Below are 27,254 nucleotides of genomic sequence, written 5' to 3'. Positions count from 1 at the left end.
TGGATTTGGAGTCACCACACCTAGGAGCCTGTTGGGAAAGCCCCTTACAGCAAATATGGTAAGCAGTTGTTGTGCTTCCGATGATTCTTTGAAAACTGTGGTCCTTCTGCTATAGTATTAACTGTAATCAGTGTTTGGGGTTTCGTGGGCTTGCTAGATAAGCCAGGGCACCTGAATTCCATCCTGGCCCTAAGGCATACACTAAAAACAAAAAATTCAGACACAGTCCAAAATAATACTCTCCATTAACCACTGATTCAACAGAGCAGACTTTACAAAGCTTTGCACAGGATGACTTTCAGGTGAAACTGGAGTCCCATTTGCAGGGTTTCTCAGAGCCTTTACTATCTTATGAATCCTGAAGAGGGGATTCTGCACACGGCACTTCCCAAACGTATTTGCCTAGGAAATCCTCTCCCCCACCAGTGCACACTTTAAAGGCATGTTTTTGGACTGCTGAATATGAGATGTTTCCATGTACATTTTGTTTGCCCTTCATGATCACAATGGAAATTATAATACATAACAATTCTGGGATTTTGAGCCTGGGTAAAACAGTCCTGTTACCCCTGGCAATCTATAGGAGGGGAGGAGGGGAGCTATTCATGAGTATCAAAGGATAGTCAAAGTAAGCAAAGGAATTTTTTTTCTACCTTTGATCAGAGAAAATAAAAACGAGAACTATTTTCCTCTGTCTTCCCAAGAGATTATAACTACTAATTAATAACAGATGGACAAACATCAAATACTCTTAGGAAATGATATACAAAAGGTCAACCACAACAAAAAGCAATCACTGTAAAATTCAGCCTCCTGGCAAAGAAATGTAACTGCACTGCACGTGTCTGCCTTTCTTGCAGGAGGACACTCAACCCAAGTCCAGAGGCATTTCCATATTCTGTAGCAAATTACTTACACTATCTCATTCTTTAAAAAGTAACTATACACCCAAAAAAGTGAGTGCAGGGACAAGAGCAGATATCTGTACAGCCATGTTCATAGCAGCATTATTCACAACAGCCAAAAGGTAGAAGCAACCCAAGGGTCCATCAACAGATAAAAAGATAAAACGTGGTATATACATACAATGGAATATTATTCAGCCTTAAAAAGGAAGGTAATTCTGACACATGCTACCACATGGATGAACCTTGACAACGTCATATTAAGTGAAATAAGCCAGATACAAAAAGCCAAATACTACTTGATTCCACTGATATGAGGTACCCAGAGTAATCAAATTCACAGAGACAGACAGTAGAATGGTGGTTACCAGGGGCTGTGGGAAGGGGGATGGGGAGTTAGTGTTTAATGAGCACAGAGTTTCAGTTTGGGAAGATGAAGTTCTGGAGATGATGGTGATGATGGTTGTACAGCAGTGTAAATGGATTTAATACCACTGAGCTGTACACTTAAAATAGTTAGAGTGTTCAATTTTATCACAATAAAAAAACAGTGTATCTTCAAGTCTTAGCTTGAACTGTGCAAATTCTATTCTGGTTCTACCAATGACAACCCAGGAGGTAGAATAGGGGAAAATGGGCTAGGCAGTGTTCTGTTTAACTTAAATACACATGGCATACCACTTTGAAGAGAACCCCAAATTAAGATCTTAGCAGAAGTATTGGAGCAACCACTTCCTTCTTATATATTCTCAGTCTTATGGATTATAATCTCAAGGAAATCTTCTCCAAGGTTCAGTCCTCCCTGCACAGAATCTGCTCTCCATTGGAGAGATTATTCCTTACAGTCACACATCCTTTCTCCTCAAAGTTGCCTATGAGTGGAAGGATACAAGGAACAGAATAGGAAGAGTGACCATAGCTTCCTACCTCACATGGTGACCTGCTCCCTCAACCTGTGCCTTCAATTTCACACAAAGGTCAAGGCAGGTGACCCCACGCTCTTAAGTCCTCTCCACAAGCAAAAAGTTTTTCTCCTTTTGTGTCACTACGCAACAGCCAGCATCCTGGTCTAGGCCCACTGTGGCCTCCTCTGCATGTGGCAAAGGATGACACAGCTTCAGTATATAATGACTATTTGGTCACTGCTGAGTACCAGGCTCCAGGGAAACAGCAGTGCAGAAAGTACTGTCTTCTAGAGTTCAGAGTCTAAGGGTAAAAAATGGGCAGTGAGGAAGACTTGACAATACCGAGAAATAAAGGGCTGCGATGCTAGATGTATACGTGTTTATGATGCTGTGAGAGCACATCAGAGGGGCCTAAGGTTCCGTTTTGGTCAAGACTGTCTCTTCTGAACTTTCCAGGCCTTGGTCAGGCTTGCACAGGAAGAGATCAGAAGTGTGGGGCAGGAAGGACACTGCACTGGCGCCACACACTGAGTTAGAAGTGAGGATGGAGGCCAGCAGGGGCAGATCCAGCAGGGGTCTTGCATACCATGTTACAGAGTTGAAACTTTATCAAAAACAACTTTTAAATGGAATTAAAATGTTAACTTATTTTGTTCATTTTAAATGTTAACAAATTAAACCTCATTTTGGCTTTTGCTTGATGCTGTTATTGTTAGAAATAGCTTGACCAAGGATTGCAGCCTTTCAGAGGAAGAGGACAAATCTCAGACCCTGGCTCTTCAGGGGGCAGGGGAAGAAAGAGGGGAAGGATTGACAAGTGGGAGGGAGGGCCAGGAAAGCTCCAGCCTTTCAAAACATATCAGCTATGGCTGCGGGCTACTGATCAGTCACTGATACCTTGGTGTGAACTGCTTTACTCTCTTAGCCAAGATTAGTTGCCCAGATGTTTTAGAAAGTAGGTATAGAAAGAGGAAATTTTGAGAAAGAGGGCCTTTTAGGGCACCTAGGAAATACACCTAAAGATGTTGAATAACTGGATGTGATGTGGGGCTAAAGGAAGAAGGGCTCTGAAAGTGAGGAAGCAGAGTCGCCACCTGTGTCCATGGTTCAGGTGGCTGGCCACGTGCCATGAAGACTGCTGTTTGCTTGTCGTAAGGCTGTCGTAAAACTGTCTTAATTATGTCCTGTGAACTTCCATACTTCTTGTTTTAAAGGTCTAACGTTAATGGTTGGGAAACTGTGGTTAGTTGTACAATGCATTACAGTAGTTGACTATACGACTGCACCGCAAGCTCCAATGGGAGCACCCTGCAGAAAAGGACTCAGATGAAATCTGTGTCAAGGCACCCACTGCTGAGGGAGCCTGCACACCGGATCAGATGACATGTGAACTGTCATCTCCACCTTGCCAAGTAGGTTCCAAGAGGCTAAATAACCCCTGCAGCTTCACGGTGGTAAAGTGACAGCACTGGGCTTCACACCCTCTGCCCTGGGCTTCACGCTGGGCTCCTCACCTCCACTCCTGGGTCTCAATCAGTGCGTGCGGCACCTGTGGCAGGTCTCACTGAGCCCCCACTGGCTTCTGCACAGCCACTCAGTGTCTGAGGTGAAGTGGACTGTGAGATTGTGAAAAAGCCTACATCTAAAATCATTTTTTAAAATGTCTTTTTTTCAAATCATGTGACTGCTTTTACAAAACCTAAAGGAACCAAGTTCTTTGCTGCTGTTCATAACTGCTGTTCAAAACACTAAATACCTAAATGTTGGGAGAACTTCGAGTAATGTCACCACCTATATGTCTTCTTTGGCTCAGTCAGCATGATAAATTTCAGTAGCCAGCATGATAAATGTATCGTGTATGCTGAACATTTGGGGCCCTCCAATCTCTAAATTATTATCTCAATAAAGTCCATCACTGGTTGCTTAACCTGCTTTAAAAGAAAATGCAGTTCAATTTGGGGTGACATGTGTACACAAGCACAAACACACTTCATGACAAAATGCTGAGTGATTCGTAAACACAGAGATATGTGAAAACCCTGTGGAAAATGCCACATTTTTCATATGTTTAAAAATGGTGGGAAATGTCCACCTGCATTTCATGGTTTCCTTTAAGGATTTTGGGCAGGTGGTGAGAAACTGGAGGACTCTGCTCCTCTCACTCCCTCTTCCCTGGTGAGAAATACTCCTCTAATTCCATCCTGAACCCAGTGAAGAGAACAAGGCAGAGCATGTTCTGTAAGAAAAGAATTCCCCGTGCCCAGGTCCCGACAAACTGGGGCTTGGCCACTCTTTGCATTCGGCCTGGGCTGGGTGATAGCAGACGCACCATCTGTTTTGTTTGGGGGTTTTGCTACAAAGGTTCTTTAACCCCTGGGCTGCCTACCTTCACAGGGCTGACCCAGATCTCCTTAAAGAAAGAAAGGTTGAGGTGGTTCTCCTCGAGGATCCCATGTGGCAGGAATGGCTACAAGACAGACAGGAGTCCTAACTGCTCAAAGCCACCCTCCTGTGCACAGGGGACAGGATGAAACATCGGAATATCTGGTTAACTTCCCCTTGGGTGGCAGGGCAGCGACTGACTGCCAATGCCATTTCCAGGTGTGGCTTCTCCCTGCCCATATATATTCCTGTCTCCACCACTGTTCCTAGGGTCTCCTCACCAACCCAGGAGTGATTCACTGGAGCTGGGGGGGCCACAGCTCTCTAGGGCCAGGGAAATAGACTGGCTTCCTTCCCCTTAGAGATGGTAGCCCCTCCTCCCCCACAGGCACCTGTCACTTCTGCTTCCTAGCCCCAAAAGAAAAGACAAAGAAGGAAACTTACCTAGATTATAAGTCAAGATTTCTCACTAGCTGCTCTGATTCTGTCAATCAATTTTTAAATATTAGTACTTAAAGGCAGTAAGGGAGAGAAAAGATTTACAAAATTCATATTATAATGTTCATAGCAGTCTATGCATCATAGTCACAAACAGGAAACCATCCAAATATCCTTCAACAGGTAAAGAGGTAAACAAAATGTGGTATATGCACAATGGAATACTACTCAGCAACAAAAAGGAACAATTAGTGATTTACAGTAATGTGGACAAATCTCAAAGATGGTGCTGGTGAAAACAGCAGACACAAAAGTCCACACAGTGCATGGTTCCATTTGTATGACATTCCTAATTAGGCATAACTAAGCTATGGTGATGGAAATGAAAGCAGATATGGGGTGGGCTGACTGGAGGCAAGCATGAAGGAATTTACTTGAGGGTGAGGGAAATTCTGTATCTTAATTTAGGTGGTGATTAATGTGCAAAATGAGTCAAAACCCACTATACACTTACAATGTGTCCCTTTTACTATATACCTCCATTTCATTATACCTCCATTTAAAAAAAAATCTGGGAAATTGTTTTAAATGGGTCCCCAAAGACGGGGCAGAAATATCCAGTCTCTTCCTTTCTCCATTAGTCCCCCGGTGGCAGGTGGCAAACAGGAAGGATATGCTAGGGGTGTGGACAATTCACTGGCAGAAGAACCCAGATAACTGGATTAACCTCAAGGAGTGAAGTCATTTGTCTGTACTCTCCCTTCTGCTTCACAGGTAGATCTCTAGGCCAAGAGCTCAGAACAGAGAGGAACAACTCACACAGTTACTATTTCAAGACCTGAGGTCCTTAATAAATGTGGTTATGGGTTTTTGTCAGTTCCACAAGAGTGTTATTGTAACTGTATCAAAAGCATGCAAAACAATCCGCTAGCCTTGATCTACACTCTCCCATAGAAACCAAGCAGAGAGCCCAGCATTGCAATGGGCTGGGCTGAAGGAGCTACGGGAGAGCTGGTCTCCAGAAGCCCCGCTCTCAGGAGCAGGGATGCACCAGCAAGGCTTGGAACTTGTACGTGCTGCCCCCTCTTTGCTCAGCTGCGTCAGTTCAGCCACGTCGCACTAATCTCTCTGAACTCCAGGTTCATGAGGAAGCCAGGGGCAGGCCTACTCCTCAGGAGGGCTTGTCAGGATTCAGCACTGACATACCTAAGATGCTCAGCCAGGTAAACCCGCCACAGCCTCCTTCTTCTTCCTCCCCTCCCCTCCCCTCCCCTCACCCCTCCTTCTTCCTCCTTCTTCCCCCTGTGAAGGGTGCCCACAGGCACTCCCACCCTGTTCACAGCCACCTCTTTTTTTTACTTGTCCCCTTCTGTCACCACCTGGATTCCAGCCACTGCAGCCACCTTCACTTCCAGAGCTGTAATTTTACAATAGACAAAATGGGATGGATAACCCTCTTGCAAAACTGGTGTGAAGGACAGAATCACCTGTGTGCTAGCCATACGAACCTTCTCCACTCTGCCTGAAAGAACGCTGTTGTGTGCTGAATTATGTCCCCATAACAAGATCTGGTGGAGTCCTACCCCTGGTTGCCTCAGAATGTGACTATTTTTGGAGACAGGATCTTTACTGAGGTAACTAAGGTAAAATGAGGTCATTAGGACGGGCCCTAATCCAATATAACCGGAATCCTTATAAAAGGGGACATGTGGACACAAGAGACACACACAGAGGGAAGATGAAGTAAAGACCCCCAGGGAGAAGGCCCTGTGAAGATGGAGGACTGAAGTGAAGTTGCTACAAGCCCAGGGACACCAACGATCGCAGCAAACACCAGCAGCCAGGAGAGAGGCCTGGAGCAGATCCTCCCTCAGAGCCTCCACAAGGAACCAACCCTGCTGACACTCGATTTCCAACTTCTTTGATGCTTCGTGCCCTTCCCAGTCCTTTCATTTGAAACACTGTTGAATGTGGTCCATTTTACTTCACCACCACCACATGGCCCTTCCTTTTCAACGGCACAGACTCCTCCAACGCCCTCTCCGTTCTCTCCTCGCACGGAGCACTGTTCCCTATCTCCTCCACCACAGCCTGTTTCATCTTTTGAAAATGTGGAAGCTGGTACTATGGAAAGGACATAGATTTTGGAGCTGGGGTGGTGCATTTTAGAACGTTGATTTCACCAATTATTAACAGTGTGTCCCGTGCCAAGTTTCTTAGCATCCTGGTCTGTTTCATCACCCATCAGGTACTGAGAAGTGTGGCCTGGCTGGGTTATTGCAAGGGTAAAATCAGGGGCCTGCTTAAAGCAGCCAGGACACAGCTGGGACACATAGCCACAACCATGCTCAAAAGCTTTCAACACTCTTCATCACCTGCCAGAGAAAGTTTGGACTTCACTGCAGAGAGCAGTGGGCTATGCTGGTGACTTACAGCACCTCTTCTCCCCCATTCACTCCTCTTGGAACCCAGGATTTTGCAGTCTGCCCCCCTCCACACACACGTGACTTGGAGGAAGGTACCCCACCTCCAATGCACACATGGCATCCCCTGGTGAACGGTATTTGTCAGGGATGGGCATTTGGCCTGAGTGGTTCAGGTAAAAGGACTCATACTCCAAAGGAAAAGGAGAAGACTGTTGTTCCCTTTTCTCTAAGTTGGGGGATAGGAGGATAGGGGCAGCAAACATCTCCCCATCAGGGAAAGCCACCTTGCCACTACAAAGAACTCAGTGCTTGTTATGGCTGAATTGTGTCCCCTCAAAATCCATCTGTTGAAGTCCTAACCCCAGTACCCGAGAATGTGACTATATTTGGAGGTAGGGCCTTTAAAGGGGTGATTAAGTTAAAATGAGGTCATTAGGGTGGGCCCCAACCCAATATGACTGGTGTCCTTATAAGAAGAGGCAATCAGGACACAGACTCACACAGAGGGAAGATCATGTGAGGACATAGGGTGAAAGCAGCCATCTATAAGCCAATGAGAGAGGCCTCAGAAGGAACCAACCCTGCCAAAACCTTGAACTCGAACTTTCAGACTCCAGAACTGTGAGGAAATAAATTCTGTTGTTTAAGACAGTCTGTGCTGTTTGTTATGGCAGCCTGAACAGACTAATACATTATTAGAATGAACCAATGCTAAGGAGGTTGAGAAGGGAGACAGAAAGAACTGTGTATTAGAGCCTATCCTACCTCTGGACTTCTAGAAAATTCCTTTGTATTTCTGTATATTTTTAATTCTGTTTGATTTGAGGTTTTTGGCTATTTGCAGCATCCTAACAGATCCCCCGAAGCTTTCAAACCCTTCAAAATATGTGCATTCTCCCTAATTGAAACAAATGATTCCTCTTACTCCTTCCCATCACAATTCATACTCTGCCCTTCCCATCTCCATTCTTTTGCTCAATGCTTCCTTCTGCCCAGAATACTCCCTTTCAGCCCATCTCTGTCTACCAGGACTACCCATTCTTCAAGGCACAACTCTTAGGCTCCTTCTCCCCTAAAGCTCCCAACATAGCGTTTTGCACATAGCAGCTGCTCAATAAACATTTGAACATTACATACTGCTCTGGACTTTTCTTCTCATATTTTCCCTGCATACATTTTTTGTTTGTTTATATCTTTTTCTTAAATTTATTGGGGTGACAATTGTTAGTAAAATTAAATAGATTTCAGGTATACAATTCTGTATTACATCATCTATAAATCCCATTGTGTGTTCACCACCCAGAGTCAGTTCTCCTTCCATCACCATATATTTGATCCCCTTTACCCTCATCTCCCACCCCCCCACCCCCTTACCCTCTGGTAACCACTAAACTATTGTCTGTGTCTATGAGTTTTTGTTTCTCATTTGTTTGTCTTGTTCTTTTGTTGTTTTTGGTTTATATACCACATATCAGTGAAATCATATGGTTCTCTGCTTTTTCTGTACGACTTATTTCACTCAGCATTACACTCTCAAGATCCATCCATGTTGTCACAAATGTTCCTATATCATCTTTTCTTACCGCTGAATAGTATTCCATTGTGTACATATACCACAACTTCTTTATCCATTCATCTATCGAAGGACATTTTGGTTATTTCCATGTCTTGGCCACTGCAAATAAAGCTGCAATGAACATTGGAGCACACGTGTCTTTATGTATAAATGTTTTCAGATTTTTTGGACATTTTTTTTAACTACTATATGAGATTAGGCCACTATATTTGCTATCCAGATTCAAACAGATCACCAAGGAAAGATTGCTGTGTATCATTGCCTCGCCATACTAATGGAGGAAAATACCTTTGGAGATTTAAAAACCTATTCTTAGTATAATTAAACTACACGTCTTTAAATTCCCTGGTTATCTTCCACCTGTTCAAGGTCATTTCAGTTTCCCAAAAGTTGCTGTTGGAAATGAGAGTCATAACCAAGGTAGTAGTTTTGCCTTCCCTTTAGTCACTTACCTAAGGATCTGTCGAAAAACCACTAGAGTTATAAATGGGGAAAAACAAGATGGCATATGAAAAATTAATTAAGTACAGAAACCACAGCTTATATTTAAACCACAATTCAATTCAATTCAAACGTGTTATCAGCAGACACACTAAACCAAACACAACATAACCTTGATGATATCCATTTTTGTAAAGTTGCTTCTTATGGGGCTTATCAGAAAAATATTAAAAATAAATCTTCTATTAAAATGAAATAATCAAAAACCTTACTCTGGAACACAGGAGATTTGATGACTCATGTGCAATTTACCTCCAGAAAACACAGGCTGTGCTTAGGCCCCTGCGAAGATGTGTCGCCTTCCTGAGTCGCACTTCCTCTCACTGGATGATCACTACCGTGTTGCCCCAAAAATAACACTGGGTCTTATATTAATTTTTGCTCCAAAAGATGCATTAGGATTTATGTTCAGGGGATGTCCTCCTGAAAAAGCATGCTAGGGCTTATTTTCCGGTTAGGTCTTATTTTTGGGGAAACACGGTAGTCAAAGCATCTTTATTTCCCGCTGGAAAGTTACTTCTGAGCACTAGATCAGACACTCTACCCAGCCCAGAACACTCAGCTAAGTCCCACCATGTACAGCCTTTGATAGCTCTTTACTAGGGACACCAAGAATGTCAGCACAAATCCTCAAAAAGAAATATGAGTGAGACAGCCAGCCAGTGCTGTGAGCATCTAAGTCAGGACGTCGGTTTGATTAATGGAGGGGCCCCCTCGCCAGCAGCTCTGACTAACACCTGGCACCCTTACTTGCAGAGGTGCATGTATCATTGGAGATGTCACACTCAGACCACTTTAGGGTCACTGCCAGTCCCAAGGTCAACCCTGATGTGTTTGTTACTCAGCAAACGTAAATAATGCTTATGTTCAGTTCTGGCCTCTAGTTTCTAGTATGTGTCTCATGGGGGACTTCTCATTTCCAGCTGCTGAAAACACTACCAAACCACCTTAATGGGAATTAATTATGGAAAAAACTAGTCTGAATTAGAGACATTTTGAATGTAAATACCTTTTATGTCCAAATAAATGTTTCCTTTTGAAGTCATTAACCATTATTCTAAGCAGAGGTTCAAAGGACCTACTTTAACGAATGACTAGGTCATTATCAGCATTCATTTATATGTAAACATGCTAAGGTAGCTTTCATAATGTGGCTCTCTGGGTAGATTAAACATGCCCACTGTCACTTAGTTTATCCCATCAATGAGCTTAGCAAACTGTTTTTTCATAGAGGGCAAGGGGGTCCTGGCTGAGTGGTAATTCTCAGCACAGTGACCCTCCCTAGTGCAGCTCCTGAGCCTGCACATCAGCGCCCCTTCTGTGGGTTAAAAAGAAGCCAAGGTCTCCTTGGGATGAGCCCCGGCCATCTGTCGGCCATGGTTAGGAAATGCAATTCACTCTTTATATTAGCCTAGATCAAGATTTCTCAAACTTGGCACTCAACATTTTGAGCTGGATCACTCTTTGCTGTGGGGACTGTCCTGTGCATTGTAGGATGTTTAGCAGCACCCCAGTCTCTACCCACTAGATGCCAGTTGTAACAACCAAGAATATCTCCAGACATTGCCAAATGTCCCCTGGTAGAATTCATCTAGAGCTTTTTAAAACAACTGATGCCAGGGTCCCATAGGCATTTCCATAAGTTCCCCAGGTGACTCTAACTGCTCCAGACACCACCACTTTTGTCCCCAATCCTAGATTCAGACAGACCAGTTCAATATGGAGCTTTCATTAGAAGCAAAGGCTCCGTGACTTAAAGCTCTGAAAAACAGTGACTTAAAGTAAAGACAATGTACTCCATAGTCCAGTATGATTTCAAGTTTGATTAGTTGCTACTTCAGGCAAATTATATTACTCTTCTTAGTCTTCAATAGCTCACTGAAATTTGACTTTAAGTCTGAGTTGACCTATATATCTGACCTCTTCTTCCTATTGTCATCCTAGAATTAAATCAGCTTACCTTCCTGAGACGAGAGCAATCCCACTTAAGAAATGTGAATTGAGCACCCACTATGTCCAGGTCCTAAAGCTCTGTATCTGGGCCAGGAAAGCAGGGGCAGGGGCTAGAGTGGAAGAATAGGGAGTCAGGAAAGGCCTGAGAAAGGTGACAGGATGACAGGAATGGGAGCTGGATTCTAGGCTGAAAGAATACCATTTGCAAAGGTCAAGTGTTATGTGAGAAATGATCAGGGGCTGGAGCACAGGGTCCCTGTGCAAGCATGACAGGGACAGCTGCGGGAGAGGCAGGCAGGGTACAGATAATCAGGGACCTTGATCATCCGCCAACCAGGCCTAACCTCATCTGAAAGGCCCTGGAGAGCCAGGAAGTTAACTGAAGCAGAGAAATTAAAAGAGCTAGTCAGCTACAATTTAGGACCAAAACACTGGAATCTGAGGCAAGGGGGTAGGGGTGGACAAGATCAGAGGCCAGATGAGAGACTCAGTCAGCAGGTAACCAAACACACAGGTCTAGGGCTTCGAGGAAATATTCAGGTTACAGATAAAGATTTGGGGCTGCTATACTCAGGGTGTGTGCTGGAACTCAGGTGTTATGGGCTGAAGGTGTCCCTTCACCAAACAAAAACAAACAAACAAACAAAAAACCAAAACACCAACAAACAAAAAAACCCTCATATGTTGAATTCCTGACCCCTAGTACCTCAGAATATGACCTTATTTGAAGATATAATCTTTACAGATGTAATTCATTTAAAATGAGGTCATTAGAGTGGGCCCTAATGAAAGAGGACCGGTGTCCTTGTAAGAAAAGAGTAGGACACAGACATACACAGAGGGAAGACCACATGAGGACCCAGGGAGAAGGTGGCCCTCTGCAAGCCCAAGAGAGAGCCCTCAGAAGGAATCAACCCTGCTAATACCTTGATCTTGGTTCTAGCCTTTGGAACGGTGAGAAAATAAACATCTGTTGTTTAAGCCCCCAGTCTGTGCTACTTGTTTTGGCAGCCCCAGCTGACTGACACACCTGCGAAGTACCTTAAGGGGGTGAGTGGCTGAAAGGATTCATGAAGGAGACAGGGAGAAGAGGAATAGCCACGGAGGCATAGGAGAATCAGGAGAAAGCAGCATTCCCCCAACACAAGAAGAGTGTTGAGAACTGAGGCCACTGCCAAAGCCACACAGAAATCACTGAAGCAGTTCTGAGGGAGCTGGTATAAGGCAAGCATCACACTGTCTGGAGCACAGAGACTAGGTGGCCTACGTGACGTGGGGACACTGGGCACAGCTGGCACTTGCCAGGAGCACAGACAGGCAGAGAGGGAGAGGGCAACAGCCCCTTCCCCGCACCATTTGTGAGGGGATTTGTTGAGGGGGTTTTCAAGAAGGTCCAGACTAACTAACAGACTAACTAACATGTATGCTTGGGGGCCCACATGTGGGGGCTGGCGAGGGAAGGGCTGAGGTCTGCTGCATGTGTCCTGATGACACAGCAGTGACAGGCACCAAGCCCTCAGGCAGACATAGGCCTGGGCTGGAGCACGTCCCTCCTGAGTCTCGTCTGTCTTTTCTGTGTTTACAACCCTCATACACCTCATGGTCCACTGGGTGAAAAGCCTACCAAAGCCCCAGGAACTAACTTTATGGGCCTGTGGGGTTGGGTCCCAGGCCCTCCTCCTCTGCACTCGGCACAATGTCCCTTCCCAGAATTCACAACTCCTCAGCAGGAGGCCCTTTCTCAATCCTTCCCAGCTGCCCAAACCCCAGCCCTCCTTTCGGCTGGTTCACGTGCCAGAGCAGCCTGGATCCCTGACCGCCCCGATGGTGGGCACTCCTCAGGCCTGAGCACAGCTCTCACCTGCCCTCCCTGCACGCGCTCACTTCTGCACCCGACACCCTCAGCTCCCACCCTACACGATGACGCCTGCCACTCACACCCTGGTCCCAGCTCATCTCACACTGCGCCTGGAATCCTCCACTGACCAAACGTCTTGGCTATACCATTAGCTCCTTCTCCAGGGCAGAGATGATCTTCTATCCATTTGTGTGTGTCACCTACTCAGGGCACAGCAGACGGTCTGCCCTAGAGCAGATGCTCTGAGAGAAAAACTGGGGTCCGGCACTACACAAGCAGCCGCAGGAATCACCTCTGACAGGGGAGGGGAGAGATGAAGGGGCTGGATGCAAACAGTAAGACAAGACTCTGTCCGTAGCACCATTCCCAATAGCTGAAAGGTGGAAGCAACCCAAGTGTCCACTGATGGATGAACGAAATGTGGTCTAGCCACACAATAGAATGTTGTTTCACCTTAAAAAGGAAGGAAATTCTGACACAGAATACATCATGGATGAACCTTGAGGATATTATACTCAGTGAAATAGCCAGACACAGAAGGACAAATACTGGATGATTTCACTTATACGAGGTTCCCAGGGTAGTCAGACTCATAGAGACAGAAAGTAGAATGGTGGTTCCCAGGGGCTGGGGGAGAAGGAAATGGGGAGTTAAGGTGTCTCGGGCACAGTCTCAGTTTGGGAAGATGAAAAAGTTCTGGAAATGGACGGTGGTGATGGTTGCACAACAGTGTGAATGTACTTAGTGCTACTGAACTGTACACTTAAAAATGGTTAAATGTGTATTTTATCAAAAATAATTTTAAGTAGGACAAACAAATTTGTGTTTACTGCAAGCGCTCAAGTATATCCATTTGAGAACAGTGGAGTTCCTCAGTACGTAACAATCAGGGGTGCCCAATTTGTAAAGTATCTTTTAAACACACAGAAAAAGCAGCTTTTATCTAATCTGAGAGGAAGCACGTTGTAGTGCACATTACGATGCTGTGCATAACCCATCCGTAATTTAGTATGACCACTGGGATGCTTGTGGCTGTTTTATGCCGGCACCATCTCCTTTGTATTTATTTTCACATGATACTGAGAAACAAAGTGTGACTATTACCTAGTAGAATTAAATTATATAAAGGACTGACCCTCCTTCTCACCTGAAAAAAAAAAAAAAAAGAAAAAGGAAAAAGGCTGATAAACACTTAACCAGCATTCTAATGACTTAACATTCTTTACCACCCATTCCTATGACTCAGCTCGTTGGTTTCACTGCTCAGATAAGGACCGTCTGGCTTCGGGAGCAGTGTTTTCACTGTGAGAGGGCTCCCTGGCTCCCTCACGCTATTGTGCACCTTGACCTAACTAAACATCCCAGACAAATCTGGTTAGGCCTTTGTGAAGCTGTTCACTAGGAAAAACAGGCGCGTAAAAAGCACGTGTCACTTTTACTACAAGAAACCTAGAAAAAGATACAAAAGACAACAAAGAAGTAGAGAAGCAGAAAAGATACCAAAAATTCAGGAAGAAAGACTTGGAGCTTCACAGCAGTGACAAGCAGCTTTGTGAAAGATGATAGAAAGGGCCCAACATCTGGCTTAATGCTAGGCTGTCACCATCTTAATCTTCCTGATAATTTTTGAACAATGGGCGCTGCATTTTCATTTTGCACTGGTTCCCACAAATTATGTAGCTGGTCCTGACTAGAAAAAAGGTTTGGAAAAACAGAGGCGCACCCTGTGTGGGGCAGAGGGTAATTTGCAAAACTGTTTCAGTGACTGCCCAAGGGCTGTTCCAAGCTCCCTCGGTGATCTGGGGCTAATAACTAAGGCCATCTATAACTATTTCTAGAAAATAAGCCTCAGAAGGGGTATTATTTCCAATTCTACACTAAACTTAAGCAGCTTAAGCAGCCAGGTGAGTTACATGCTGAGTCCTTAAGAACAAAAAGAATACTTTGTTTAAAGCATTTTATGGTCAAATCATCAATATTCAATTATTCTTGATTAATTGCCAGAAAGATCCTCACCCCTTCCTCCCCCAAAAAGAATAGTTATTGTACTATCACTCCCTGCCACACTGTTTGAAGGAGCCCCCACCACACACGCACACAGCCCTGCGTGATCCGACTCACTGCTCTGAAACCTGCCCTTCCTCACCTCGGCCTGAGCTGGATATCAGATTGGCGCCCAGGAACCTGGAGTTGGACAGAGGAATGCTGGCCTCCGTGCTGGCCATTCCTGGACCAGGGACCAGGTAAGCAAAGGAAGAAGACAAAGCCAGTTTGGTGGGGTGACAAAGCTGATGTCTGGGGAGGGGAGTGAGAGTAGATGTGTCTTCTGAAAGAACAATGGTGGCAGCAGACCTCCTGAAAGATTCCCCCCTCCCTATATTTTCTGGCCTCAGATCCCACCATAGGTTTCCTGAGCCATCCCTTCATCTTTCCAATGAATTTCTTTTCTATTTTGTTAATGTAATTTGAAATTTATTTTCTCTACTTGCAATCAAGTCATAAGAAGAGAAGAAGTTTGAGCAAATGGATGGCCTAGAGCAGGGGTGTCCAAACTGCGGCCCGCGGGCCAACTGCGGCCTGCAATCCATTGTTAATTGGCCCACAGCAAATTCCAAAAATATATTTAGTTTACTTAAATAAACCAGGTGAGGCAATACTTCACCTCGAGTGAGTGGCCCGGCTGTTTGTGTATTTTACTGCATATGGCCCTTGGTAAAAAATGTTGAAAAAAGTTTGGACACCCCTGGCCTAGAGGGTCCCCTGGCAGTGTTCTATTACAGCAACAATTTATTTTAGGGGAAATCCACTTAAATCAATCAATAACCACTGCCCCCCTTTCCTAGAAATGTAGGCCTTGTCAGTCTTTAGGTCACCTGTTGGGAGCGAGGTCTGTCTGTGTACAATGACCAGCATTGAGTAAACGTTGAACAAATGAAAGAAGGAAACTACTAAATCCCTAAAGATCAAAGTCTGTGGACGACTGAGGTCGAAGTCAATGTTCTCCCACAAAAACTCAGCAAGGATGACACTCCAGGGGGCACAGGGCAGCTCTGGAACGGGGTCCCTGGCCCTCAAGTTCAAGCTCTCTGATCCTTGCTGTTACAGCTCAAGGTTACCATCAACTCTCTAAAATTCCACTTTCTCTCTGATCCCTTTCCACCTGGTACAGCTAACCCAGATTTCTAAACACACTGAGAACTCTAATCCTCAGTGTTGTGGCCCCCAGGAAGGTCCTTCCTTCTCAGAATTCTCTCTGAGCCCAGTGGCCGGTGACCTGTTGTGTTTTCAGATTAGAGCTCTGAAAACAAACTCCTTAAAGGGTCGTTTAGACAAACCCCTGCAGGTTGGTTTTGGATTCAGGTGTCTTATCTTAAGGGCACACCTGGTTCCCATGTCATCATTTTCTGGGGGAAGGTGACAGACACCTAGGAGCTCCCAAGGAGCTTCCAGGTGTGGCCTGTCAGCTCCTCCCCATCTAAGCATTTCTCAGATGACTCATTCAGCCAGTCCTCAGCCCACAGAGGGAGGAAGAAGGAGCTGAGATTTCCCAGGTGCCTCCTGGTGTTCTCCTTCTGTTCTCAGGACGGCTCTCCAGGTAAGGTAAGCAATGACCCACTTTACTGATGAGGTTCCTGCCACTCTCAAGATTAACAGGTCATAAGTACAGTCAAGGCTTGAACCCACAACTGCCAAACTAAAAACTCCCACTCTTTTCATAACATTGAGTTCAGGTGCGCTCAGACATTTACGTGAAGACGTTGTGAGTAAAAGACCAGTACGCATAAGACACACTTCCAGTGGGGGATGGACAGACACCATTCTGAATACCATACAGTGAGAGCTACGACAAAGGCACAGCTGGGTGCTGGGAGCGCTGGATGAGGACTCCGCTGATCTGAAGCATGAACAGGGACTGTCTGGCTGAAGGAAGGAAGGAAGGAAGGAAGGAAGGAAGGAAGGAAGGAAGGAAGGAAGGAAGGAAGGAAGGAAGGGCATTCCAGGTAAGTGGGCAATGAAGACAGAAAGAGCAGAGATTATAGAAATGTGCCCAGAGAGGTGCTTTGCACAAGCCCACCCTCACAAAGCCGTAGTATAACCAAATACACCTCAGCTTGCAGAAACCAACACATAGAGTTATAACCATTCTCGGGCAGGAGACCATCTCTGATATGCCAGTTAGAGGGAACAACCCAAAGAACAGGAGCAGCCCAGCCAGCACTTCCTGGCCCCTCTGCCCTGGCGGGGGGCACTCAGGGGCAGAGGCAAGAAGGACCTGCAGGATGAGAACTGGATTCTAACCCTAATTCTGGTGGCTTTGGACCCACCAGAATGATCCTTCCTCCTTCCATGCCTGTCTTCTCATCTGTAACTGAGGACTTTGGACTAGAAGATAAAATTACAGGTTGGCTGTGGCCAGGATGATCTTTTACCTACACTAGGCATTTGGCAAAGGTAAGGCTCGTTGAATGGAAGTAAATTTACCCATGGCTTCCTACCGTGTTTCCCCGAAAATAAGACCTAACTGGAAAATAAGCCCTAGCATGATTTGTCAGGATGACACCCCCTGAACATAAGCCCTAATACGTCCTTTGGAGCAAAAATTAATATAAGACCCAGTCTTATTTTCGGGGAAACACGGTTTATCAGGGTCTCTCAGCCTTGTGGGAATTTAATTAGCATCCTCCCCCTTTGAGCAGGAGGGCAATTGAAAACACTAGAACACTCCAAAGGCCAGTACTGTTTCCTGTCAATAGCCCTGGGAACAGGTTCCAGGCCCACATGTCTAAAGTCTGGTCTGGACCGGCAGCTCCCACACGATTTTACACAGCTCCTTCTCAGCACCCCTCCTTGGGCCAGCTGTTTTCCTTTCGGCAGCATAAACAGACCTGGTTTCCTGTGGAACCTTTGTTCAGGCTGCCTCTGCCCCCTTAAGTGCTCTCCTCCCTCCTCTCTGCCTACTCGCAGAAACCCAAGTCTCCATTTCAGGCACAGGGCTTGGTCCTAGGCTCTCATCTCACCCCACACACTGTCCCTTGTCCCACTCCATTCCAAATACATCCGCTCAGCTGGCTGAGTTCATCTCATGGCTTATGTTCTTAGAAGCCACCCCCTTCCATGTTCCCTTCTACACCGCCTCCTATCAATTCCAGGCTCCTGCATGCCACAGGGCCCTTGCAGATGCTGTTTCCTTTCTCTAGAAAATACACGTGCGCACACACACCCCACTTTTGCCCCCCTCTCTCCTACTCAAACCTCAGATGTCATCTTGGATGTCAGCTTCACTCAGACAAATCAGTCTAGGCGAGGGTCTTTGTTCTAGTCTTTCATTTCCTTTTCTTTCTACATGTTTAACTCAGTTTGTAATTAAAAGGTTATTATTTAATGTGTTAAATGATAAAGGTGTGCCTTTATTATTAAGGTGTGCCTCCCGCATTAGACTATAAGCTCTATGGGAGCTGAGCTATCTGTTTCTGCCTAGCCCCAACATGTAGCACAATGCTTGGCTCAGAATTGGTACTCCTATCTAGGAAGGGAAGGAGGGAGAAAAGGAAAGGGTTAAAAAAAAAAAAATGGAAAGGAGTGGCTCAGGGTCATGCTCAGTGGACTGCTTGATAACTGCAAGAAAAACAAAACCCTGTGGTGCCAACTTCCATGGTGTAAATGCTCCTGCCATGGCCGATTCCAAGCCACCATCATGACATTCCTGAATGCGCAGCTGCACAGAGAGGAGTGTACAGCCTGGATCCAGCACACCGCTGGTTTGTGCTAATACCAAGACTGACATTCAGAGAATCCAACATGTTTTAAAACATTATCAACTTTTGATCCAACCCTACCTTGGGCTAATGGCCAAAAAGAATTGAGACTTGCAAAAAATGCTGAAGATTAAAAAGAAAAAATGATGTTTTGCAAGTAGCTCAGAAGGGAACGTAAGACCCACTGCCTGGGCATGAGCGCTGTCTCTGAGAAGGAGATGGAAAGAGCTGCTCAACAACTGTTTAGCTTCCAGTCTTTCCCTCAGTAAGACCGTCAAGACCACTGACAAAATCAAGTTTAGGACGTAGTTATCAGCAAGTTAAAGCCTATATGAAATGCTGGTTATATCATCTGACCTAATATTTATTTCCCTTTCTAGAAATTTATCCTGATCGCTCAATAAAAGCAAAACTGATCCCTGCAACTCTAAATTAAAGATGTACTGAGATCATAAAACTGTTAGAAGAAAACATGGGTTTTTTCCTAATATTCCAGGGTTATGGAAGCCCTGAATCTAACACAAAATCCAGAAACCATTAAAGAAAAGATTAACTCATTTAACTCTATCCAAATCTAAAATTTCTGCCTAAAGAATGCACCAAACAACCCAATTGAAAAATGGGCAGAGGACTTGAAGAGACATTTCTCCAAAGAGGACATACAAATGGCAAATAGACCTATGAAAAAATGCTCAACATCACTAATCATCAGAGAAATGCAAATAAAAACCACAATGAGATATCACCTCACCCCAGTCAGAATGGCTATCATCAACAAGACAAATAGTAACAAATGTTGGAGAGGCTGTGGAGAAAAATGAACCCTCATACACTGTTGGTGGGAATGCAGACTGGTGCAGCCGTTATGGAAGGCAGTGTGGAGGTTCCTCAAAAAATTACGAATAGAATTGCCATATGACCCAGCCATCCCTCTCCTGGGTATCTACCCAAAAAATCTGAAAACATTTAGAGATAAAGACACGTGTGCTCCAATGTTCATTGCAGCTTTGTTTACGGTGGCCAAAACATGGAAACCACCAAAATGTCCTTCGATAGATGAATGGATGAAGAAGTTGTGGTATATATACACAATGGAATACTATTCGGCGGTAAGAAAAGATGATATAGGAACATTTGTGACAACATGGATGGATCTTGAGAGTGTAATGCTGAGCGAAATAAGTCAGACAGAAAAAGCAGAGAACCATGTGATTTCACTGATATGTGGTATATAAACCAAAAGCAACAAAAGAACAAGACAAACAAATGAGAAACAGAAACTCATAGACACAGACAATGGTTTGGTGGTTGCCAGAGGGTAAGGGGGGTGGGGGGTGGGAGATGAGGGTAAAGGGGATCAAATATATGGTGATGGAAGGAGATCTGACTCTGGGTGATGAACACACAATGGGATTTATAGATGATGTAATACAGAATCGTACACCTGAAATCTATGTAATTTTACTAACAATTGTCACCTCAATAAATTTAATAAAAAATAAATAAAAAGAAACTGGTAGCCTTAGTTGCTTCTAAAGAGGCAAAGAAATATTTTTACTGTCTGCTTTGAGTATCACGTGCACACATTATTTATTAAAATCAATTTCTAAAAATAGATATGCATAAAGATGTTCACTGTTGTGTTGCATATACTAGATGAAATAAATAAACCACCACTAGAAAGACTTAACAGTGGGTTCTTTTAAAAAATATTACTATTGCAATGAAATTGCAATTATTTTTAATCCTAATTAAATTGTACTGAGTCACTTTAAATAACTTAAAGTCTTGAGTACCAGAAAAGGAATACAAATTACTTTGCAGGATATTTAAACAACTCTCAGGTGTCCTTACAGGATAAAAGCCAGCAATCTTTGAGAATTCATGAAGAACAGAAGAATTATCAGAAGACTAGAGATAGATAAGCATTCCAAAGTTCATATACAGAAAAGGAATGAAGCTTAGAAAATTTAACTGACAAACTTTTCGGCAACATTATAGAGATTAGTCAAGGAAGTGGTGAGCATTAAACACTAACAAGAATTCACTCAGAACAATGAAGAATAAACTATGCAAGTTATGAAGAGAAATATTTTAAAATCAGTGGAGTTGCAGTTTTTTAACCTCGTTGAGTAAAATCTCAGAAGTACCTGAGACTCCGGGCTGCACAGGGAATGCTGGTGTGGGACAGGGAGGCCAGGCGAGCAGGGCTCCCGACCCACTTGGCCTCAGTTTCCCCAGAGCTGCCCTCTTAGTGACTCTGCAGGAATGTATTAGGTTCTTCTTTTCAGGAAAGCACTGACAGTATCTTTCAACATAGCTGGGAGATAAAATACAGAACTATAAATGTCATCAGGAAGTTGAACACCAGGCTTCTGTACAGAACACCTGGCTCACTCAAGAGTGTGACAAGTGATTTAAACTCCAAGATAATACTCAATGTTAAGACTGGCCTTGGATTACTCACCATTCTCAATGAAAGGAAACAGGTGTAAAAATAGATGTTAAAACTTTATAGGGCCACACAGAAGAAAGCTGGTATTATTATTGTTATTTTGAAGGCACTGAAAATTCTGGAACAGGTAACAAATACCAAGGACCAAAGCAAAAACAAATAAAAACAGGAACCTAATTGGAGAGATCTAGTAACCCAAAACTATTAAGGTGAAACATATATTGTGCACTGCGTCACACAAGGGGAGGCTGAGAAAGCCCTGACATAGTGCAATCCCATACAGGTTTGGTGACCGTGATCTCAAGATAATTAGAAGCATGTCAAGTCTACTAAAAGCCTTAATGTATCAACTGTAGGCTTTGTTTGTGGACTCAGAGTGTCCATTCTTCCTCTCTTCTGATTAGAAGACACAGGGCCTACCAGGTATGTTCTGGGTGCCACGCTTACGAGACACATATGAGAAGTGGAGCAGTCAGTATGGTAAATGTTGTCATATATGTAAACAACTGAAGCAGCTGGTGATGTAACAGCCAGGATACTTGGGCATCCCCAAACATCTGAACATATACCATGTATAAGGAAAAAGAATCATTCAGAGGAACAAATTGCACAAATAGGCATGAGATGATCTGAGTTATAGTCACCAAAAACATGACTCTCTGCAACGAAGAGCAACTATGGAGGGGGCTGCCTGCCTAACGGGGGTTGCCTTCCCATCCTGGAAGGGATATGCATGTAGGGGATCTTATTCATGAGGCTAGAGAGACTTGTCAGCCTGAAGAGCCCTTTGAACTATAATAACCTGGGATTCTAACTGGCTTGACAGTTTCATGTATGTAGGTGCTATTATAGCATATATAATAGGTTATGCAATACATAACACAGATAATATATATTAACAACATGTTTATAATATAATATATAGTTATAATATATAAATTTATAACATAATATGTATTTGTAATACATATTTATAATATAATGTAATGTAATATGATATAACATAACATATGTTTGGCAATTCTTCTGTATCCCTTTCCCCACCTAGGGGTAGAATACGGTGTATATTGTAGGGGCATATATATGCTGAAGGAAGTCTACTGACTGATAAAGACATTGCATGAGGCTTATTTGCAAGTAGGAAGGTCATAGTATGAATCTGGGGAAGAGAATACAAAAGGCAACTTCTCAGACTGGACTTTCATCTGCTGATGGAAGGCAAACCTTCCACTTCTGCATCTACTTACAAACAAAGCTGACAGGTACCTGACCCCTGGAATTCAGCACCCATCACAGTATATATTCCACAGTTGTACACCTGATAGTGTATCCAACATGCACAGCCAGCAGAGGAGAAAGTCTGCCTTAGTACATGCCAAAATGTGCTTTAAAAGCTCTTTAAAACATTTGTTATGGAACAGAACACTGTGGAAGGACAGTCCTTTATTTAGATCTTATTTGTACGTGAAAATCGATATGTCCTTTCTATAGAGTCTTTATCTTACAAGAAAATGTGTCTCTAACTATTGTCCAAAAGTCTTCTCCTTCCAGTCTTGCCTTGTCAGCTATCTGTAACTGTGACGTATCTGGCACCCCCAAAACATACCGCACACATTAGTGCCATCTTCGACCCTCTCAAATGCTAATTTAAAAATATTGTCCAGCTTTCCAATATACTCCATAGCCTGTTTCCAAGAACAATTTTAGTTCTCTCCTCTTATCATCCATGGTAAAGTGTGAATAGCTGTTCCTGGGTCCCCACCACCAAGACAATAATAGTCTATCCTCTCTCCCAACTTTCAAGTTCATCTCCCATCAGGCCCCAGGACAGAACACCATCTACACACATTTGCTTTGATCTATATTATTCTTCCTCTACTTTAAAAAGGGGCTTGATTAAAGTATTTGAAAATGTTACCAAATCCTTACTTTCACAAAGTACAAAGAGTATTAAAATAGTCATTGTGGTCATTGTTCTTAATTTTCCATGCTGGTAAACAAAAAAAAAATATTGCCCTCCATCGTTGGGAAACAGTCACAGAGACACCTTTGGGAAGGCCAGCCTGACGGGTTGGGAGGGTCAAGGTGAACTAAACTGCATGGTTCTTCTCCTATTAACAGCTAATCCAGACAGTTCCCACAAGACAGATCATTTCTTGCCAGGTTGGTACAAGATTAAAGCAAGGGTTATGATGATGTAAGAGTTTCATATTACACATCCGTGAACTACAACTGTTTACTAACATGCACTTGGGGGGAAAAATACATGCACATTGATTGACATAAACTGTTAAATTTCAGTCTCACATTTAAACAAAGCATTTAAAACTGCCCAGAAGGAGAAAAGGTCTACATTTACTTTGTAATGCAAGTTAATTTAAAACACAGAAGGAGCAAAAGACATAAATTGCTTGACAAATTGGTATACAATTTCTCTTATGTGTTAAGAAATCCAGAAAATTATAGATGTCTTGGGCACTGATTTTCTAACACTGCCCATTCTCTATTTTCATACTGGCTACACATCTCTCACCAAACATTCCTGTTCCATTCCACACAATGTAATACCTCTACTAGAGGGGCTCCCTGGACTGGGAGGGAGCAAATGGGAAGTTCAGCTAAAGCTGACTAGGGTCTCAATGCCTCTGACAAAAACAGCTGCTATGTAAGAGCAGTGGTGGTGCCAGAATACCAAACACATTCTTAGCGTCCTTCCTATACTCCAGTGATGTTTACTGAAGTCCTGAGAAAACATTGCAGGGAACACTGGGGTGGCAAAGTCTAAAGCCAAATACGCCCCTCTTTGGAGAGGACTGAGCCTGGGGAGGGGGAAAAGGAAATTTTCAAGAGCTCTTTGCTTCTCCGGCTACAAGTTAGTTGGCTTTAGTCTGTTTCCAAACCAAGCTGGGGATGGCTGAGGTCTTCCAGAAAGACCATCTGGGAATAGGGTACTAGTCTCATGGATGGGTATTTCTTTGTGAGAGACGTAGGGACGACTAACCAGGCAAAAGAGCAGAGCCCTGAGCCTGGCTCCCACCAGCAGACCTTGAATGAGGTGGGTCCTCCATAGCTGGCTTGGTGACAGGTCAGAGGTCTTACCCTCCGCAGGCCACCCCTGCCCTAGTGAGAGTGACAGATGGAAGGGTGGGAGAAGGAAGCGCCAGGCTTTAGGGGGAGGGGCGCTCTTCGCCTATGTGCCCTGGGACAGGAGTTTGGGTGCAAACTAAGAAAGCCCATAATACCCCCTTAGAGGTGGGAGGCAGTCACTGCAGAAGGCAACAAAAAACCCTCCCTTTACACCCGAGTAAATGCATCTCTTTGGGGGGACAGAAGGCGATTAAGCCAATGTGAGATGCACGTACGCACAAACTAGCATCACTTTAGGGACTTTGGTTCCTGGCTGCCTCGGGCTTGGACCTCGGTTTACACGGAGGGAAGGGTGGGGGCGACCTAGGGGTGAAATGGGCTCAGGAGAAGGACACGGGGCCGGGGCGGTCGCGGCCCTTACCTTGCTGACCACGTTTTGGACGAGGCCTGTGCGGATGCCATAGTCCCATTCGTGGCAGTTGCAGTTGGAGGCGTTTTCCCCCTTCTCCGGAGGGGACTGCAAGGGTGGCGTGTCGCCTCTGTCCTGGCCGCTGGTGTTACTAAGGTTGCCCGCGGTCCCCCAGGCGGCAGTGGAGAAAGGGGTGATCGGGAGGCTGGTCCAGTTGGCCACATCGCCGGCTCCCCATCTGCCGGTGGCGGTGACCCCCGCCAGCTCGGCGCCTTTGCCGGCCTCGCGGCACCAGAAGTCCGGCTGGTCCAAGAGGAAGGAGTCTGAGAACTGGCTGAAGCCGATGAACAGCGCCGGGATCCAGGTGAGCAGCACGAGGGTCTTCTGATAGCCCCCGCCCAGGCCCCCCAGGAAGGGCAGCACCGACCCGTCGTAGTCCAGCAACAGGAGGCTCGGGGCCGACGCCGCCGAGCAGCAGCTCGAATGCGGGCCGCCGCCGGCGGGATGCGGGGCGGGCAGCGGCTGGATCTCCCCGCCGCTGCTTGAGCCCGCGCGTCCCCCGAGGGGCACCGAGGCCGCCGCGTCCCCGGGCGGCAGGGAGCCGTTCTCCTCGGCTAGGGGCGGCTGCCGCCCGGGCCCGCCGCCCGCCGCCTCGCGCCGCCGGTCTATCGCCATGGCCCGGGCCCGCGGCGCCCGCAGAGGCGCATAGAGCGCGGCGAAGGCTCCTGCGGGCGCCCGGGGCAGAGCGCGCCGGCCCGGGCCCCCGCCGCCGCCGCCGCCGCCGAGCAGAGCCCGCGGCTCGAGAGAGAGAGCTTGGCCGCCCCAGGCGCGTCAGTCCGCCCCCATGTCACCGGCCCCGACCCCGCGCCCCGGGCGCTGCGGCCCCGCTCGGGCGCCGGGCAGAGGCCAGGCAAAGGCCGGCCCGGGCCCTCAGCCGCCGCCGCTCATCCGCTCCGCGGCCCGGGCGCCGGCGGCCGAGCCCGCCGCTCTCTGCTGCTCCGCGCCGGGGGAAGAGGAGGAGCAGGCGCCGCGCCTTTGCCGGCGAGCTCAGCGCCCTGCGGACAGCAGTGCGGGCGTTGCGGGCAGCGGCCGCTGCTCCCCGGGCGCCCAGGATGTATTTATCCGACCTCAGGCGCCTCCCGGAAGCCGCGAGCTCCGGTGCTAGCCTGCCGAGCCGGCCGCGCTGTCCGGCTCCGCAATTCGACCTCCCTCCTCCTGCTCTCCTCCTCCTCTTTCCTTGTCCCCGGCCCGCCCCCTCTCCCCCCGTAGAGGTGGAGGTAACCGCGGCACCTGCTGCGCCCTGCTCCAGGGCGCGAGCGCCCCCTCCAGCTGGGACGCGCCCGCGGAATCCACGGGAGAGGGGCGGGGGAAACGGGACACTCGGGCCCGCCTGGCCGTAGGGTCCCCTGCTTCTCCCACCTCCGCGCCGGGCGGGGCGGGGGAGGAGTAGGCACGCGGAGCCGCGGGCGTGGGTGGACTGGGGGTCCCGGAGGAGTCGGCGTGCGCCGGGAGCTTGTGAACTGGGTTGTGTTCGGGTCTGGGTTCCCGCCTCCGCGCACTGCCCCCACACACTCGGCGTGCGTCGGGTCTCAATGACTTCTGCTGGCCTCAGAGGTGCCGGCTGCCGGCACCCCATACCAGCTCGCGAGCCCAAGGGTCGCCAGCATTAGGGAGCAACCCTCTTGCACTTTTTCGAGGTACAGATATGGTTGATTTTTGTGTCCGTGGAGTAGGGTCAAGGAGGCGCATTTGCCACTTTCAGGTTCTCGGTCACCCGCAGCGTCGGGTAATCCACCACCGGCCGCAGCACCCACTCCCAGATCTCTATTTCTTCCCCACCCCAAAATGAATGCTATTACAAGTATGATACTAGACGGATATGGTGCCAACCCAAGTTACATATACATAACCGTGAATGGTGATGGTAATCCTCTCACCCCCACCCCGCCACGATCTTGAATTCACGTGTGGAACGCCAAGTGCACTGCCGCACACCTCTATATTCGCACACATGAAGGCAAACCTTCCTCCTCTCTAGTGCTCCAGCGCCAACCTTGCCCAGCCGGTGCTATATAAATAACGCCAGCCCTGCGGCAAACGGCTGTATTAGCATATTTCCTTCTGCACCCAGGCGCAGATGAAATGGGGCGGCACCTTTCACCCCAGCGTCCCCACATGGAAATATTTAATATTCTGAGAAGTTTATTAATGGAAGTCTTGATAGAGCAATTCATTTCCAGTCTTATTTAATGGGTAGTGGTGAAAGAAATGCTTTGCTTTCCAAAAGAATACAATCTAAGCTATGCATACTGAATGTATTCTTTCGCATTTCCATCATTTGTTTACATATTTAACCTGAAGTTCCTTTTTGTTATGGGCAACATGGGATTACTACGTAAAATACTGGCACATCCGAGAAAATTCTTCCTGAAGGCTGCTAGTGGGCTGGGCCTTGGGGCGGGGTAGGTTGTGGGCGTTTCTGCATGGCTGAGAGGGGGGAGATTAGATAACCATACCCTAAAGGGGCCCAAAGCGCCGCAGAAAACAGCAAGCCTCCAAGAAATGGGTCTCTAAACCTGCTTGTATTTAAAGAGCTTTGGGTG

The 27,254-nt window shown here is 46.2% G+C and overlaps 1 protein-coding gene across 3 annotated transcripts in view; it reads right to left on the bottom strand.

Annotated features, from left to right (window-relative positions):
- The window catches only part of SLC22A23 (solute carrier family 22 member 23), a 182,934-nt gene extending 157,099 nt beyond the window's left edge, over window positions 1-25,835 (bottom strand). For 2 of the 3 annotated variants that reach the window (XR_012497347.2, XM_019752356.3), the window contains exon 1: window positions 24,664-25,835. Coding sequence is in view for 2 of the 3 variants with exons in the window: in XM_019752356.3 (XP_019607915.3) it covers window positions 24,664-25,326 (663 nt within the window). In the remaining variant the exon portion in view is untranslated. The remainder of the gene's footprint in view (window positions 1-24,663) is intronic. The other variant, XM_074335281.2, reaches the window with a different exon arrangement.
- Window positions 25,836-27,254: the final 1,419 nt, after the last annotated feature.

Source organism: Rhinolophus sinicus, chromosome 14 (assembly GCF_057876585.1).
Source record: "Rhinolophus sinicus isolate RSI-liver-muscle chromosome 14, RSI-T2T, whole genome shotgun sequence".
NCBI classification, from domain to species: Eukaryota; Metazoa; Chordata; class Mammalia; order Chiroptera; family Rhinolophidae; genus Rhinolophus; species Rhinolophus sinicus.
Note: the sequence above shows the minus strand (reverse complement) of the source record. Positions and strands in the feature narration are given on the sequence as shown.